Raw genomic sequence first — 17,558 nt, 5'->3', positions numbered from 1 at the left:
TTTCCAAATGAAACAATGCAACTGTAATATACAACCACCAACTGAGTAACACATTATAATGGCATATTACCTCCACTTAGCATATTATAATCTGACTAGGCCAATATCAAAAGTACCTGAAATGTAACAGGTAGGTTGCATGCTTGCTTTCACTGCATTCACAACTGAACACATGACCAATGTACCAAAAGTAACTTGCACGCAATTTTATTCTTAACGAGTACATGTTTAACAAAATAACATTTGACAAGTTATTTTCTTCTTCCTAAATAAACAAACCAATCTCAATTATTTTTGAGTATCTTCTTTCATTTCTCTTGGCTTCAGTCTAAACATTCAACTATGCCAACTCTGAATTTGGACTTTAATTACGAATTCCACTTAATATTTTGAGAATGACCTTGATTGACTGATATTAATGGTGATTTATTTATTGTGGTACTGGTAAACTTTAATTTGCCTTCTGATCACTTTATTCTTGAATTTTACTTTGGTCTGAGGGTGGAATTTGGATTATAGGAGGGCCGCCACGCTATCCTTTTTTCAGATTTTGTCTTTCAAGCAAATTGTTTCTCCATACCTCACTAGCCATACAAATGTGACCAGTCTCTTTACAACAACTCCAAACACATACTTCATTCTACTTCTCATCCCTTTGGTGCTTTTTAACTTTGCATGAAATTCAGTGCATGTCAAAGTTTATCATTACTTATCTTCAGTCTGTCTTGATTTGCTATTGACATGAGGTTTAAGCAAGCTAAATGTTGTTCTAGGAGTTTAAACACAAATTTGTAAGTTGAGCAACTGATTGCAGATTCTGTGGTGATTTTTTTTTAAGAAAACAGAAATTTGTTTGCCTTGTGTCATACGGAAACAGGGGAATTACTGCCAAACTTGAAACTTCAGCGATCATTTCTGCAAAGACCTCTTCCCAAGTACACATCCTTCTGCAGCATCACCTGATGCTGGATGATACCATAGTACTAACGTGTATTTCACAGACTATTATCTGATACCAATACCTTGGCAAACCCATAAATTGCAAACCAACTTCTCAAAATCTCAGATATTTTGACACTTGTGGTATCAAGCACAAATTCAACATTTATTCACAGCCATTGTCATAAACCAAAACAAACCAGTCTTTCCCTTCTGCTTCAAAGAACTCAACTGATACCAATCTTATGACCAGGTGAGGAATGATGAATCAGTTCCTCTCTCAACCTCTTCAATTGGTCATAAAGTAGATTTTAAGTCATTTTTTAGCACACAGCTATACCTTTGTCCAATTAAAATGTAACTAATCCTGTTCACCTGAAACAATAAGGAACCAAAATGTGAGGTTTTCTTGAAAGGGTATTTTTATTAACTGCCAAACCAGTGAAAAATAATAAAGATGAAACAAGAAGCACGCAACCTCTGTAAAATCACGTGTACCTTCACACAGGCACAGGGACACACTTTAAAAGGGTATAAAAGAATATAGAGTTTAGCGTCTTTAGGCAGTCCTTTAGGTATAAGTGTTAAACCTGTGGGCGGTTAGTTTATGTCTTGGACAATCAACTGTTGAAAATATTGCAGTTATCCATTGAGTCCTCAGAGTCATGATGCTTCTTTCCAATGAGTATTGTTATTATGTTTTTTTTTCTTTTTGAGAAACATTTTCACCCTCTGAGACCACTTTGTATATGCTCAAAACAATTAATTGTAAAAAATACACCACTTGTTTAAAAAAAACTATAAGGACTTACAAAAAGCTTCTCATTTTTACGTACAATCTTTCCAACAATGAAGAATAAACACAAACAATACATTGGAATTTTATACGCCAGGGACCTACCATGCAGTTGCATATAACAAGGGCATTTTTAACTTATATGTGAAGAAAACATTTACATTTTCAGGCAATGAGGGGGTCTGACAACTGAACTTTCTCCCTTTGTACTGTGGCAGAAAGACCTAAGACAGTGTTTTTACCCCACTGCGCCTTAACAGCAGCTGCCAAGCTTTAGTGCATCCCTCAGCATGTAGTTCTGGACCTTGAAATGTGCCCGTTTGCACAGTCAGTTGAGGTCTCCTTACACTGGAAAACCAACAGGAGGAAGTGTGTAATAGTCTGTGGCCCACCCCTCATCCCAACCTCAACTACTTCGAGGGCAGTGTGAAGTGATGGAGATTCCAGATGTACATGAAGGACCTGATATGTAGTGTCCTTCTCACCACCAGCCAAGCTACATCTTGGTAGTTGCTGCAAAGTTCTGGTGATGAGGCACTCTGCCAAATGACTGTGACAATCTGTTCAGGGAACCATGAAAATGAGATCCTCTCCCCATCTCCTTCTCCTGCAGGACGTCAAGGACATTACGTGCTTACTACTTCCTGATGGATTTGTGGTCAAAGATGTTTTCCTTTGCAATTCTTTCCATGAGGAATGGATAATATGGAATCATCCAACTACTTGGAGCATTCTTCAGCAACAAGGCCATGCTCATCCTTTGTAACATCATAGACAGGTAGGAACTCAGAACATAGTGACACGTGGTGTTTGTATACCAAGGGTCAATACACAACTCAGTACAGCTTCACACAAAAGGTGGCTGTCAGGATGAGGACAGCATTGGGTAAAATCTTCACCCCGTTGTACAAAGCTCTGGGTAGTGTCCCAGTGGACACGGTCCATCTTTGACCCCGGATGAAGATGGCTTGGGTGACTGCTCAGGTTTGGGGAATAGGCCAGAACTTGTGCAGCAACATTGACATTGGTTATCAGGTATGAGGTAGAGGGAACAATGCTCCCATAAGCCCAGTCTGTCTCCCCTTGGCAATAAGCTGCTCCGAAGCTTTTGTACATGACCCAGGCCTTCCAAACCATATATCCAGCACTTTCAGATAATCTGCTCTGTTGGTGAAGGAAATAAAAGATCAGTCACTCCAATTTTCTAAAGAATGTGGTCTTGCTGTTGCCTTGATTTACCTTGGCTCCCACACCTACTTCAAGCTGGTCAGAGATGCTCCTGAGTCTGTGCACTGACAGCTGATGTAAGCAGAAACCAGCAACATTATTCATGTACATGGAGGCTTTGACCTGCATTCTGCAAAGCCACACCATGTAGATTCACTATATGCAACCAGTTTTGACATAAAAACCAAAAGAACTGCAGATGCTGTAAATCAAGAACAAAAACAGAAATTGCAGGAGAAGCTCAGCAGGTCTGACAGGATCTATTAAGAAAAATCAGAGTTAATGTTCTGAGGAAGGTGCTGCCAGACCTGCTGAGCTTTTCCCACAACTTCTGTTTTTGTTCATAACTTTATTTACAGCTCCCCAAAAAAAACCAAGAGGCAGCTGTAATTTAGTAGAGTAACTGCAATTTTTTGTTAGGGCAAAAAGTGACTCTTTTGTTCCCCAGTCCAAGTGAACAGCACTTTTTAAAGAGTAGAAAAGCAGAATACATTTCTTAAATGTGTGAAACTTGTAGGTATTGATGGTCAGAAGACTTGGTTGTGCTTCTTCAATGAACACAAAGTTAGCATGCACCTGCAGCAAACAATTTGGAAAATATCAGCCAACTGTCTTAAATAACAAGGTGTAGAGGTGGATGAACACGGCAGGCCAAGCAGCATCAGAGGAGCAGGAAGGCTGATGTTTCAGGCCTAGACCCTTCTTCAGAAATGATTTCTGAAGGAGGGTCCAGGCCCGAAATGTCAGCCTTCCTGCTCTTTTGATGCTACTTGGCCTGCTGTGTTCATCCACCACTATACCTTGTTATCTCAGATTCTCCAGCATCTGCAACTCCCACTATCTCTTTCCAGCCTTTTCTGATGAAGGGTCTAGGCCCGAAACGTCAGCTTTTGTGCTCCTAAGATGCTGCTTGGCCTGCTGTGTTCATCCAGCCCCACACTTTGTTATCTTGGATTCTCCAGCATCTGCAGTTCCCAATATCTCTTTCCAGCCAACTCTCTTCAACCTTTGTTATTGTTTTTATTTAAGGGTTTCAAACCAAGTTTCCCACCCAAATGCCTTCCTGTCAACCATCTTTTATACTCTGTATAAGTCTGAACAAGCTGTGGAATACCCGTATGGGGTATTTTTCTAAAACTTCTTCATTAGTTGCAATTAAACTACCATCTTGATTAGTGTATTTGTAAACTTAAAAGATATCTGAGGAGGGCATTCTTCACAAAGTACTTTGACAGTTGTAGAAGTAAATTTTGGTGCCCTGAACTCCAAGAGTTGCAAACCTCACATGCAATACCTCAACAGGAAGGTTTCGTGATGTTTATTGATGAGAAATGTGTAAATTTAATATTCCTCCAAAATACCTTTCAGATATAAAATACAAAGTCAAAATATTGATAATAAATTAAACCCCACTGGATCAACTTGAAATTGAAGCAATCTTTAATACTTGACTTTTTCCTGACATCAAATTAGAATTACAGATTCCAGCGTTACTACTAATAGCAGAAATGTCTTCATTGGGTCCAGTATACTAAAAGATACATACTCAGATTGAAATACACAAAACAAATTGCTGGAAAAAGCTCTGTAGCATTGATATAGAGAAAACACGGTTAACACTGAGTCCAATCACCTTTCTTTAAATAAAGGTCACTGGATTCAAGATGTTAACTCTGTTTTCTTTCTACAGATGCTGCCAACCTGCTGAGTTTCTGCAGCAATTTCCACTTCTTTATTTCAGATCTCTAGCATCCAGTTTTTGGTTTGAGTAAAATCAAACCGAAACCTACTCGGGGAAAAAGTGTATTGTGTTTCTTTCAACTTTTAAAAAGTCCAAACTGTACTGATGAAATCTGCTGCTGAAATGAGACAGAATATAAACAACAAAGGTTTTTTTTTGGGCAGGCTAAAAAGTAATGAACAGCATTAAACCAGAATATTCACTGCAAGGAAATTAGTACCAAAAAAATCCAAGCCAACCTTCTGAACACTTTCTTCATGTAGATTATACAAAAAACCATTTTACATATGTGCTAAAAACAGAATCCGTTTTAAAAGTTTTCAAAGTGCGAAGTAGCAAACAGATTACATAAAATTACTAGGCTTTAAATAAAGAACAGCAATCAAGTCTTTAAGAAATATGTGTAGAATTTAATATTCCTCCAAAATACCTTTCAGGTATGAAATACAAAGTCAAAATTAGAATCATACATCACAGCACATCTAAATATTATTTTATAACGATTAAAATATATAAAAAGTAAAAAAACTTTAAAAGTTAAACATCTAGACATGTAAATATAGCAATTAAAATATAGAACTAAATGTCAAACAACTGCAGATTGCTCTGCTAATTCAGAGACTTGTGGACACCTTTGGGGCATATAATGTTATAGATCTTTAATATCACCTCATACTGTCTTGTAGGGCTACTGATGGAAACTCACTCCAAAAATACAGCGCATTATACTAGGCCTGAATTATTACAGAAGTTCACACCTCCCATCAATCTCTTGCTTTGTCATGTGGGATATGTTGCAAAATTCATATTATTTCCTCCCAGACGCCTTCAAAAATCTGCTTCCTGATACCTCAAAGTCATGTGGGAAAATTAAACTCAAAATGGGACACAGAAACATATGAAGATACTTGTAAAAGATGGCTAGTTTCAGGAACTAAAAAAATTCCTCTTTCCATTAGACAATACCACAGTTTAGCAAAACCATGGACAATTATCAAGATAAAAGCCAGAAAAAAAACAGCACATGCTGCAAATCAGAAACAAAAATAGATGTTGCTGGTCTGGCAGCATCAGTGAAGAGAAATCAGAGTTAAATTTTTGGGTCTGCGTTTCAAGGAAGGGTCATTGGACCCAAAACGTTAACTCTGATTTCTCTTTATAGATGCTGCCAGACCTGCTGAGCTTTTCTAGCAACTTCTGTTTTTGTTTTTGACATTTATCTAGAGTTGTATTAGAACTCTATAATGATCAAATATACTGTTTATTCATCTTTAATACTCTTTATTAATACATTCCAAACACTAAATAAAATACCACCTTCTCAACCTTCAATTTAAAATCAATGTACCATTCGTAACACTAAGTTAGGCAGATCCAACTGGAGGTTAAACTTTTTGTGCTAAGATAACCAATTTATAGGCTGCTACCATTAGCCTTAGCCTTTGGTCTTGGAAAAGAGAAGTCTGCACTGCCATCCTGATAACTATTCAGAACTAATGGGCATGATGTAATTAGTATTTACTATTGTCCATAAATATAAAACTATAAATCCACTGCTTAAGGATGAAATCACAAATAGCACCTACTACTATGCTCTTCATAATCAAATAGTGACGACATCCACTCATCTAGAATACTCATGAATAAAGTCAACTGGGAGAACTATTCGTGCCATAGAACTTCATCCTTGCAGGGAGAAGTAGTAGAAAAAGGGAGACAACAAATTCAGAATATCCGAAGTGTTCCGATTCTCATTGAATTTTGATGCAAGGTCAGTGACCTGAAACATTAATTCAATTCTATCTACAGGCACTTCCTAACCCACTATTTCCTGATGTTATTTCAGATTTCCAGCAACTGAGATATTTTGCTTTTGTAAAGAAATTTATACATTTGGTGAGATTTGATCAAAATTAATTGTTATTTGACACAGAAATGTAACTAATGGCAACTGAATGATTCAGCACTAAAATGCTGAAAGAAATTCCTCCTCTTACTGCTCAAGTTCGGAAAGAACATGAATGTTTTAAGGTAGAAAAGTCTCCAGTGACTACTTTTTTAAAAATATAGCTATAAAATTCTTACTAAGTTACAAATGCATTTTTACTCAGCTACAGATCTGTACACATAAACTGTTCATTTGTAATGCAGTGCGCCACTACAATTATCATTCTGCCATTTTATTTTCGGACACGGAAGAATTCATTTCGGAGCCACTCTGAGTCCTCATACAATCGAGGGTCTCCAAGGCAAAGGGTAGTTCTTTTGTAGAAATAATAGTATAAAACAGAAGCTGGAGGGTGATAAAATCAAAACGGTTTCAGGTTAGTGCTTTATGAAATTACATAAAAATGTCTACTAGATCAAGGCACCTATAGAAACTCAAAGTTATATCTCAGATGTGTAGCATAACATTTTATATGCAGTGTTACTAAGTCCCAGATTCAGTTTCTGATCTGTTCTAAATTAATCGATCTGAGTTGATTTAAACTACTGATTCCAGCCTCAACACTCTCCATTTAACCCATGAGCATAGACCAAATTATTCCTTATTGTCAAACATCAGGAAAGGGAGAATTAACCCTGTGTTCAGCTATAATGTCCTCCACAGTCAAATACTTGAATTAATTACTGACTAGGTTCAAGACTACTATTCTGAGCTACCATCACAAAAATGTTTAGTGATTTTGCAACTGTGCCAAAGCAGGAGTGAGTACATTTGAGAAGAGAAATGTAGTATCAGGGAAGACCAGGAGCGGAAGTAATGCATTTTTATGCATCAACAGTTGTCACTAATGGAATTTTTTTACAATATGATTTCAGACTTTTGAACATGAATTCCAGTTGTCATTGTGGCAAGGTGTGTTTTGGCTAGCTACAGACATAAGTGGGGAAGAAAGGGAGGGGTGAAGGAGAAGTGGGTTGCTGCAGTTAATAATTTATGGTACAGGCAGAGGCTCAGGAGCACATTGTCATGCTCTGGACTAGATCTTCCATGCAACAAGAGAAATAATATACTTTTTCAGAAATGATATTATTAAGAAAAATAATGATCTGCATTTACTTTATACAAACTATTTCTCAAATCAGCAAATACATTACTGTCAGGTAGCAGGAGATGAGGGAAATTGGGTGAAGTATAACTTGAAAGGATTTCTAGAAAGAAAACTTGCCCCTGCTATCCAGCACCTCATTCCGTTTCCTAATCTTTGTTACTAAGCAGCAGGTTTTTTTAAAAATTACTATTCAAGGGACATGGGCATTTGCTGGCTGGACCAGCATTTAGTGCCTATCCCTAGATGCCATTGAGAAGGTAGTGATGAGCTGCCTTCTTAAACCACTGCATTTCATGTATTGTGGATAGATCTATAACACTGCTTGGGAGTGATTTTAGCACAGTGACGGTGAAGGAATGGCAATAAATTTCTAAATCAGGATGGTGAGTGGCTTGGTGGAGTACTTGCAGACAGTGGTATTCCCATGTATCTGCTGGCCTTGTCCTTCTAGATTAAAGTGGTTGTGGATTTGGAAGGTGCTGTCTGCATGTTTGGTGAATTTTTGCAGTGCATCTTGTAGATAGTGTACACTGCTGCTACTAATTGTCAGTGTGAAGTATTCTCATGCTCCCCCGTTCACAGACAAACATCTTTTCAAGAGTAGATTATAATTAATATTCCTAAGGATGTATCATAGTCTAAAGGATGGGACGAGTGGACAGAGAACAAAAGGACAGAGATAAACAGGCAGGGCCAAAGAAAAGAGAGAGATATATAAGCAGTAGCAGGGGACCGGACAATGAAGGAAAGAAGAAAAGGGTGAGGACAGGGAAAGAACTAAAAATGGCTGATGACAGGAAAAGGCAAAGAATAGATGGAAAACAAAAGAATGTGTGGAGGGTTTTATTTTGGTATAAAGAATTCTGTTTTTGCGTAAATAAAAATGTAGCCCACCAACTGGTTTTGACAATTGCAACTGACACTTAAATTGATAAAGTTGAATGTTCTAAGAAGATAAGGAAGAATTGTCAGAATGAATCAATTACTGTTCCACATTCTCAGAAATCTGACAGACTATTTAGATTTCTGAAGTATTTTTTGTCAGAAACATTTTGGAAACCATACACAGTGCACATCTGTCTGTACCACACACTGCTTCACATAGCAACTTCTTCAATTTCGGTTTCAAACAAATAAAGCTTGCAGATTGGTATGCCACAGATTCAAATCCAATTATCAGCTACTGGCAGGTGGCATATTTTTCAATCTTTAATGCAAATTAAGAAATGTTAACAATGCCAAATCAATGTGTACCTGACTGTTAAGAAGCCTTATGGCACAATGGTGGCTGTCCCTATGCCTGGACCAGAAGGACTGAGCTCATGTCCATCTTCTCCAGTGGTTTGCCAATAACATGTCTGAACAGAGTGATTAAAAGATACACATACTTGCCTGCTACAGGCAGTTCCCTGCCTCAGAAATAAACATCAGGACATTACTCTCAATGCCTTTGCCCAATCATATTTCTTAATGCTAATCATTAGGAATTATTCCCATTTAGGTCCATCTTTATACATGTTATGATTCCACCACACTCCTGACAGCAAAGATAAAGTTAAAAAACTGCCAAATGAGGCATGATATGCCTATCCATTATACTGCCCTTTTTCATGCATTGGTAAATTAGCACTTTCCACAATGCTCTATTTATTTAGATCCACAGCGAGTTCACAGCCTTTCATTTTCCCGTTCTCGTCAAATGATCTTCTACAATATGATGTAATAGTGAATTTTGCAATTAAATATTAGTTTATGTCAAATAAGGTGTTTTCAGGAAGTTGGCCAAAGGAAAAATGAGGTAAGGACCTAGGTTTTTTGCTCCATCTTGCCCTCAAGACTGACATGTCTGTCCTCAACCTGTTACAGTTTTCCAGCATAGACCAGCACAAGCTGCAAGAACCACACTCCATTATATACTAAGGTACATGCAACCTTCTGGACACATTTACAACTTCCAACCATTATTTCTGTTCTTATTTTGTTTTGTTTTTACTTTTCCCCCATTCATGCAAGTGTCTGTAGTTTATGTTTTTGTTTTGCTTTCAGTCTGAACCGACATTTATTCTGTTACTAACACCTATTCTGGACTTCGGTTTGTCACTTCTCCAAAACAATTACCACTGTCTTTGTCTTCTGTCACTTTGGATTTTTATTTTCAAAATTGTTTGCAAATTGTGTTTGTCGGGGGAGGGCGGTGGTGGTGGTGGTTGTGGCTGGGTGTTAGACACCTAGGTAATTTTGACAATATCAGAACAGTAACATACCCAACCGTTGGAAGACGAAAAGTGCTTGAAGTCCTTTTGTCCACACATACCCACGCATGTTCCACCATCGCAGATTCTGAGAGGAATAGGAATTAAAGCGGATATGAAAGCTGAGTAAGATTAAGCAGCTCATGGAAACTGTTTCCAGCAACACACACAGCCAATTTTAACCACTTGCAAACAGGTTAAGTAATGCTTTTAAACAATCTGACACCCATGTATCACCTAATAAGATTAACAAGATACGCAAGCCAAATCCCTTTGACCTTCTTTCCCATCACATGTGTAACAAAAAATAGGAACATCGCCAACATCTGTGATGCTCAAATAAAGCCCAATAAAATTGCCTTTGCTCAGGGTCTCTTGCATCACATTTCATATTGTTAGCAAATTAAGCTTCCTATCAACCAAAGCCTTTACCTTTTACATGCCAAATATGAAACTACATGGCCTAGGTCAATAATTAATTAAGAACACAGAACAGAAAACAGTACAGGCCCTTCGGCCCATGATGTTGTACCAACCTATTATCCTACTAAGATCAAACTACCTTAAATTATACTATCATCTACATGCATATTGAAGAGTCGCTTAAAAGTCTCTAAAGTATCTGACTCCACTACCACTGCCAGCAGTGCATTCCACATGCCCACCACTCTCTGTGTAAAGAACCACCTCTGACATCTCCCCTATACCTTCCACCAATCACTTTAAAATTATGCCCCCTCATAACAGTCATTTCCACCCTGGGAAAAAGTCTCTGACTATCTACTCTATCTATGCCTCTCGTCTTTTAATGATTATACTTACAAACAGAAATTGTGGCAGACAATATGTTCTTCAATGTTGTCCAAAGACATAAAGCGAATTAGATCAATGAGAATAGGTTAAAACTGAATGTCAGATTGCTTTACAATTAAAATAAGTAGAATCAGCAAGAGTCAATGGCTTACTAATGCAACAGAAATTAAAAGGACGTTCATAGATGAGCTGCAGCTATACTCCCAATCTTTTTAATGCTGTCAGCCATGAATGACTGTGGAAAAAGAGGAATAAAAAAAGAACAAAGTGCATTTACTTAGTCCCTTTCATGACTTTAGCCAATAAGCTTAAATACAGAAAACAATGCCTCTCCTCGTTCCCCTCTAATTCTTTGTCTCCCATCATCTGTAATATGGTTCTCTGCTTCTCAAAACACATTTCCTCTTCTCACTTCTTCTGAGTGGTGGATACAACTTTAATAGTATCCTTCAAAGTGGAGCTTAAAAAAAAATCACAAGACAAATATTATAGGCATCTAGGGAAACAGCTGGGGAGTAAGACTAACTGGATTGCTCTTCAAAAGAGCTAGAATACATTCAATGGCTGAATAGCCTCTTTTTCACTTTCCAGGTTTATCTACTGCTGTTTGCACACCAAGCCTCCTGAGGTTTATCCGGGCATGACAGAATAACTATAAATTCCATCTGAAACATACACCTTCTTTAAACTGCCCGAATCAACAGCGACTGCTCCTACAGAATCACTGGCAACAAAAATCCAGGCTGATCTCAAGCATTCAAATTATCAAGATGGATCTCAACGACTCACCAAATCACTGTAAAAAAAATTTCTTGAGATCAAAAAGAACGTAAACAATGGAAACATATACTCCTTGCATTACTATTGAATGGTGCACTTTCTTGATCCAGCTTATTGTTACTATTATGTTGAAACGAAGACACATTGTATTACTTCTCAGCCTTTACCTCGACTTCAAAATTATTAAACACTCCAATCATTCTTTTATCCCACTACCTAAAAGGATTTAAAACCCAGCTAACATTTAATCACTTGTCATTTATCTCACTATCTCTCATACATTTTTCTTAATAATTTCAGTGGTGCTCTGCACTAGCTACCCTGGTAGTTCATACAAGTTTCTCCATAAGATACATAGCTTTTCTTTCATTTCATGAATAACTGATCCATGACAAATCAGGAACGTCCCAGCTTTGAACCCAAAGTCAATGCTAAATTAACTATTTTCAGCACACTGATTAGGAGCACAAAGCTAGTCAATGTTTCTTCATGATTGTCATCTAGCAATAATTGCAAGTGGAGTTATGTGAAGTTGCCGCTGGATCCTGTGGCAATTTCCTGCATCACACAGTAGCTTACCAACTTTTGCCATCTCAGATCACATCCAAAATCAAAGATTTTGAGAATCCTTGGATTTGTGACCAAGCAAAGAATTAACCCGCTCAAAGAAAGAAAAAGTTTAGAAAATTGTCAGGAGAAGTTTCCCACATCTCAGACATGATGCATGGGGTACAATTAAGCAGAAGCAGGACTTGCAGGTCAAGAGTTCAAAACATTAATTCATTGTCAGCACACATCAGGATGAGAACAGGTTGGCCTTTTCCACCTAATTGTGGATAATCAAGAGCAGAAGAGGAAGGGGATTTTTTTTAAAAAATCTCAAACAAATGTCAGGGAAATAGTTTCATTTTCCCTCTGACGATACTGACTTGTTATATCTATTTGGATGGATGTTGGCAGACAACTGGAGGGTAGCATTACATTGATGCCAGGCCAGACAATTACACATATAGATATCATAACTGTCACTATTAATTATTGGAATTGTGGCTAATCTCCCTGTTAAGGGTCTTGAAAGCTACCAACTTGGTTCAGAACAGCCAACTCACCATATACTTTTGTTTTATATTAGACATTGACTTCCTCAAGAATCTCTGATGTTTTTTACCCTGAATGAAATAGTTTGTCATTTTAATATCCCCACTGTTTAAGAAAAGGTAACCATATTAACCACAAAAATTTAAAGATGCAATTTCTCCCCCAACAATTGACACATCCTCCAAAAAACAAATGAAATGTTGCATGGAATTACAATTTATCACATCTCAAATTACACATGCAATTAATTACTCAAGTGCAGAAATTTGTTATTCACTTAGATGCAATATCCGCAATTCCATCATGTAAAGAAAGCTTGCATACCTGAATCCAAACATGAAAACTGACACTTAAAATGAAGTAAATGCCAGAAACAACAATGGTTCCAGTAAACCTATGAATCAGCAATTTGACCAAGCCAGCTTGAAAGATAAACGTGTTAAAAAACATTAGAAAGATGACGATGACATTGAAGAGGATTCCAACATCCTGAATACTGAAAATAAAGAGAGAAAATAAAAGACACTTGGTTTAAAAGTTCCTAGACTAATTATAGCAGTTCCACAGTAACAAAGCCAATTAAAGCATATTATTCATTTGAAAACAAATCAACAGTTACCCACAGCTTCCTGAGTTTCTTCAGCAAGATCTCTTTTTGTTTCAGCAAACATAGCATTTGAGTGCAATCAAATGGGTAAACACAGTGCCTCATGTATTACTGAGCCATTTAGAGCAGATTCCAGGTTAGTTTTACTGGTCTGTGCTGATCTCAGCTAGGGTAATATCTTAGGTGATATATAATTCAGCCCATTTTCACCAGTCCAGGAAGGGAATGCAGCTATAGTAGAATTGGGTTAATGGTGATGCAATCTCTGAGAAAATAATCTGGTAACATTAATTACTTAGGTTTGCATACGATGAATGGCCATTCAGATGACAAACAGGAAGCCATAATGAAACTAATTAATACCTTTAAGAAATTAGTAAATGTAAATTATTTAAATACAAATTACAATATATTTTCTAAGAGATTTATAAATACGTAAATTTTAAGCTCATGAATAGTATTACATTAACCTGTGCAAGTTCACCCACTCCAGTCATAATGTAATTAATCAAGATTTGTACTCTCTAATACTACAAGGGCCATCTACGAGCAAATGAAGGAACTTTGAGAACAGAATATTTTTAAATTAAAAATCCAAGATTATCACTTTCGTTAGCTAGCTGTTTGTTCCCCTCCAAGTTATTTTTGTTTGGAAAAAAAAAAGTTTGATTTTAGCTTTCTACTTTCCAAAGCAATTGGTGCATTTTCTACTTATTAATCATCACATGTGCACTGTTGTATGTTTTCAAATAACAAAGCCTATGTTAAGGCTCATTCGGCAGACCACTTGCCATCAATATTTGAATATCAAGAGGTGAAAGGAAGAGAGGAATTTAAACAATCACCATCAGAGAAACGATATTGGGAAAATTACTAAACCAGAAGGTTGACAAGGGCTGGATAGTCTGCCTCTTAAGGTTTTAAAAGCAGTGGGTACAAGAGATAGTCATAAGTGGTGGCTGCATCCGTTATAATCTTCCAAAATTTCTTAGATTGTAAGAAGATCCCAGTTGAGTCAAAAATAGTAAACATAATCATTCATGAAAGGAGAAAGACAGAAAGAAGAATACAGTCGACAAGTTAACCTAATACCTGTCACAAGGAAACGGATAGAATCTATTAAGGTTATAACACAAAATTTTTAAAAATCATAATGAAATCAATTGGAATCAACATGGTTTTAATAATTTATTACAATTATTTGAGAACATTATAAATTAGATAGAAAAGGGGTAACCTGGAGATAGTGCTGTACCTGAATTTCCAAAAGGCATCTGATAAGGTGCCACACCAAAGGATGCTAAACAAACTAAGAACTCTCAGTTCAGGGGGAAATATTAACAACGGACAGATGATTGGCAACTTAACAAAGGGAGAAAGTCAAATACAGGCAAATAGTATTTGTTTAGTTTAGGAAACCTGGTTGGCATGAACAAGGTAGGAGCAAGGGCTTGATACCGCTTTGGGGCGGCACAGTGGCTCAGTGGTTAGCACTACAGCCTCACAGCACCAGGGACCTGGGCTCGATTCCAACCTCGGGCGACTGTCTGTGTGGAGTTTGCACATTCTCCCTATGTCTGCGTGGGTTTCCTCCAGGTGCTCGAGTTTCCTCCCACAGTCCAAAGATGTGCAGGCTGGGTGGATCAGCCATGCTAAATTGCCTGTAGTGTTCAGGGGTTATAGGGGGATGGGTCTGGGTGGGACGCTGCAAGGGGTGGTGTGGATTCGTTAGGCTGGAGGGCCTGTTTCCACACTGTAGGGAACCTAATCTAATCTAAGAAAGCAAAGTCGGGATAAATTAGTCAATTTTGGATTTGCATGTTGTAACTAGCCACAGGGATCAGTGTTGGGGCCTCAATCATTTACAATCAAAATCAATGACTTGGATGATGAGACAGAACATATGGTAGCTAAGTTTGCCATGAAAGTAAGTTCTTATGAGGCGGCGAGGAGGAGTGATTAACTCCCCCCACCCCAGCTTTTATCACCTGCTCTCAGTCAGTTGCAACTAATACTTTTGTTTCTGTCGCATACCTACTTATAACAATTTAACCAAACTTATGTAATTAGGTCAAAAGTAAAAGAGTGCCTATGCCACGGTTTCCTTCAATAAGAGAGTTTTATTACTTACTAAATGTGAGAAAACTAACAAAAAACTGCATCTCATAATGTACATAGTCAGTTCAGGGTTCTATAATAACTTGAAATTAGAATCCCAAAGGCTTTGGATCTGTTTCCTCAGCAGTGATAAAATATCAAGATAACTGATTTCTTAGGGAATGGTGATTTTCCAAAGTTGCTTTGTCACCACCTGTGATTTCTGATATTAAGACAGGGAAAGAAGAACTTTCTCTCTCTTTTGTTTGTCAAAACAAGCTATTGAAGTATGAGATAACAAGGTGTAAAGCTCAATGAACACAGTAGGCCAAGCAGCATCAGAGGAGCTTTCCTGCTCCTTTGATGCTGCTAGGCCTGCTGTGTTCATCCAGCTCTACACCTGGTTATCTCAAATTCTCCAGCATCGTTAGTTCCTACTATCTCTGAAGCTATTGAATTATGTTTTGTTTAGATGTTAGAAGTCTAGCTCCATTATGCTTTTCAACCTTTACCCTCTGCCATTAACTTTTCGTCACCAATTTGTGAGGTTATCATGGAAGTTTTAGAACAAAGAACAAAGAAAATTACAGCACAGGAACAGGCCCTTCGGCCCTCCAAGCCTGTGCCGATCGAGATCCCCTGTCTAACCTGTCATCTATTTTTTAAGGGGCTGTGTCTATTTGCTCCCTGCCCATCCATGTACCTGTCCAGACACATCTTGAAAGACGTTAACGTGTCCGCGTCTACCACCTCTGCTGGCAACGCATTCCAGGCACCCACCACCCTCTGCGTAAAGAACTTACCACGCATATCTCCCTTAAACTTTCCTCTGCTCCGATCACATCGTTTGTTTTCACTTGAGCAGTGAAGGATGAGGGGCAACCTGATAGAAGCCTACAAAATGATGACAGGCACGGGAAGAATGTAGAGTCAGGAGTCTTTTTCCTGGGTGCAGATGTCATTTACCAGCCGGCATAGATTTATGGTAAAATGGGATAAGTTTAAAGGAAATGTGACAGACAGGTTTTTGATTTACACAGAAGGTGGTAAGTGCTTGGAATGTGCTGACAGAGGAGATGTTGGAGGTGGATAGGATAGCAATATTTAATATTGACAGATACATGACTAGGCAGGGAACAGAAGGATATGGACCACATAGAGGCAAAAGTTTTTTAGTTTAGAAAGGCATTATGAGTTGAAGAAGTCTTGGTAGCCTGTATTTTTTTTGTTCTCATTGTTATACCGTCATAGATTCATAGAGATAGACAGCATGGAAACAGACCCTTTGGCCCAACCTGTCCGTGCTGACCAGATATCCTAAATTGATCTAGTCCCATTTGCCAGCACGTCACCCATATCCCTGTAACTCTTCCCTATTCATGTACCCATCCAGATACCTTCTATATGCTACAGTTGTACCTCCATCACTTCCTTTGGCAGCTCGTTCCACACAGGCACTGCCCTCTGTGCAAAAAAGTTGCCTCTTAGGTCCCTTTTAAATCTTTCTCCTCTCACCTTAAACTTAAGCCCCTCTAGTTTTGGACTCCCCCTATCCCAGGGAATAGACCTATCTTATTTACCTATCCATGCCCCTCATGATTTTATAAACCTCTACAAGGTCACCCCTCAGCCTCTGGCCTATTCAGCCTCTCCCCATAGCTCAAACCCTCTAATTTCTTAACAGCAACTATTCAGCTCCTGAAGAAAATGTGCATTTAATCAATTGAGACAGAAATGACAAAAGGGATTCATTTCTTCAATCATGTGTATCAATTGCAAGAGAATTGTACTGAAAACTTCTGTTAGCACCTCAATACCAGTTCATGCAAATTTCCTGAAATTCCCCATGAAGAATCAGACAGTGTGAGCTTACATCTATCAATTCAGGTGCAATGTGGCTCAAAGGCACCTAATATTGGCTTAAGTGAGAGTTTGTGTTTTTGAGAATTTAATAGCAAAAATGACCTTTTCCTACATTCTGAACAATGGTGCTGTCTCTATAAATATAGCAGTGACTTTTCATTCCCCACCCCAACTCCATACATCCAGAAGGCACATGGTAGACTGGTTAACAAGGTTAGGTCACATGGAATACTGGCAGAACTAGCCATATGGATATAACATTGTCTGTAACTTCTAGCCAGAGTGTGGT

At 38.0% G+C, this 17,558-nt stretch overlaps 1 protein-coding gene and 1 long non-coding RNA gene across 6 annotated transcripts in view; one reads left to right on the top strand and one right to left on the bottom strand.

Moving 5' to 3' along the window:
• LOC125459177 (uncharacterized) overlaps positions 1-11,662 on the top strand; it is a 36,712-nt gene extending 25,050 nt beyond the window's left edge. The window contains exons 2-3 of the long non-coding RNA XR_009446833.1: positions 2,349-2,513; positions 11,416-11,662. This is a non-coding gene — a long non-coding RNA (uncharacterized LOC125459177). The remainder of the gene's footprint in view (positions 1-2,348; positions 2,514-11,415) is intronic.
• The window catches only part of tmem138 (transmembrane protein 138), a 30,183-nt gene continuing 17,058 nt past the window's right edge, over positions 4,434-17,558 (bottom strand). For 4 of the 5 annotated variants that reach the window (XM_048545220.2, XM_048545218.2, XM_048545217.2 and 1 more), the window contains exons 3-5: positions 13,027-13,198; positions 10,024-10,099; positions 4,435-6,996 (exon numbers count right to left, since the gene is read on the bottom strand). In XM_048545220.2, the coding sequence (XP_048401177.1) occupies positions 6,884-6,996; positions 10,024-10,099; positions 13,027-13,198 (361 nt within the window). In that variant the 3' untranslated portion in view covers positions 4,435-6,883. Of the gene's footprint in view, positions 6,997-10,023; positions 10,100-13,026; positions 13,199-17,558 lie in introns of all 5 variants that reach the window. The other variant, XM_048545221.2, reaches the window with a different exon arrangement.

The sequence above is a fragment of the Stegostoma tigrinum genome, chromosome 17 (assembly GCF_030684315.1).
Source record: "Stegostoma tigrinum isolate sSteTig4 chromosome 17, sSteTig4.hap1, whole genome shotgun sequence".
Classification (NCBI taxonomy): domain Eukaryota; kingdom Metazoa; phylum Chordata; class Chondrichthyes; order Orectolobiformes; family Stegostomatidae; genus Stegostoma; species Stegostoma tigrinum.
This window is presented reverse-complemented; position numbering and strand designations above follow the sequence as displayed.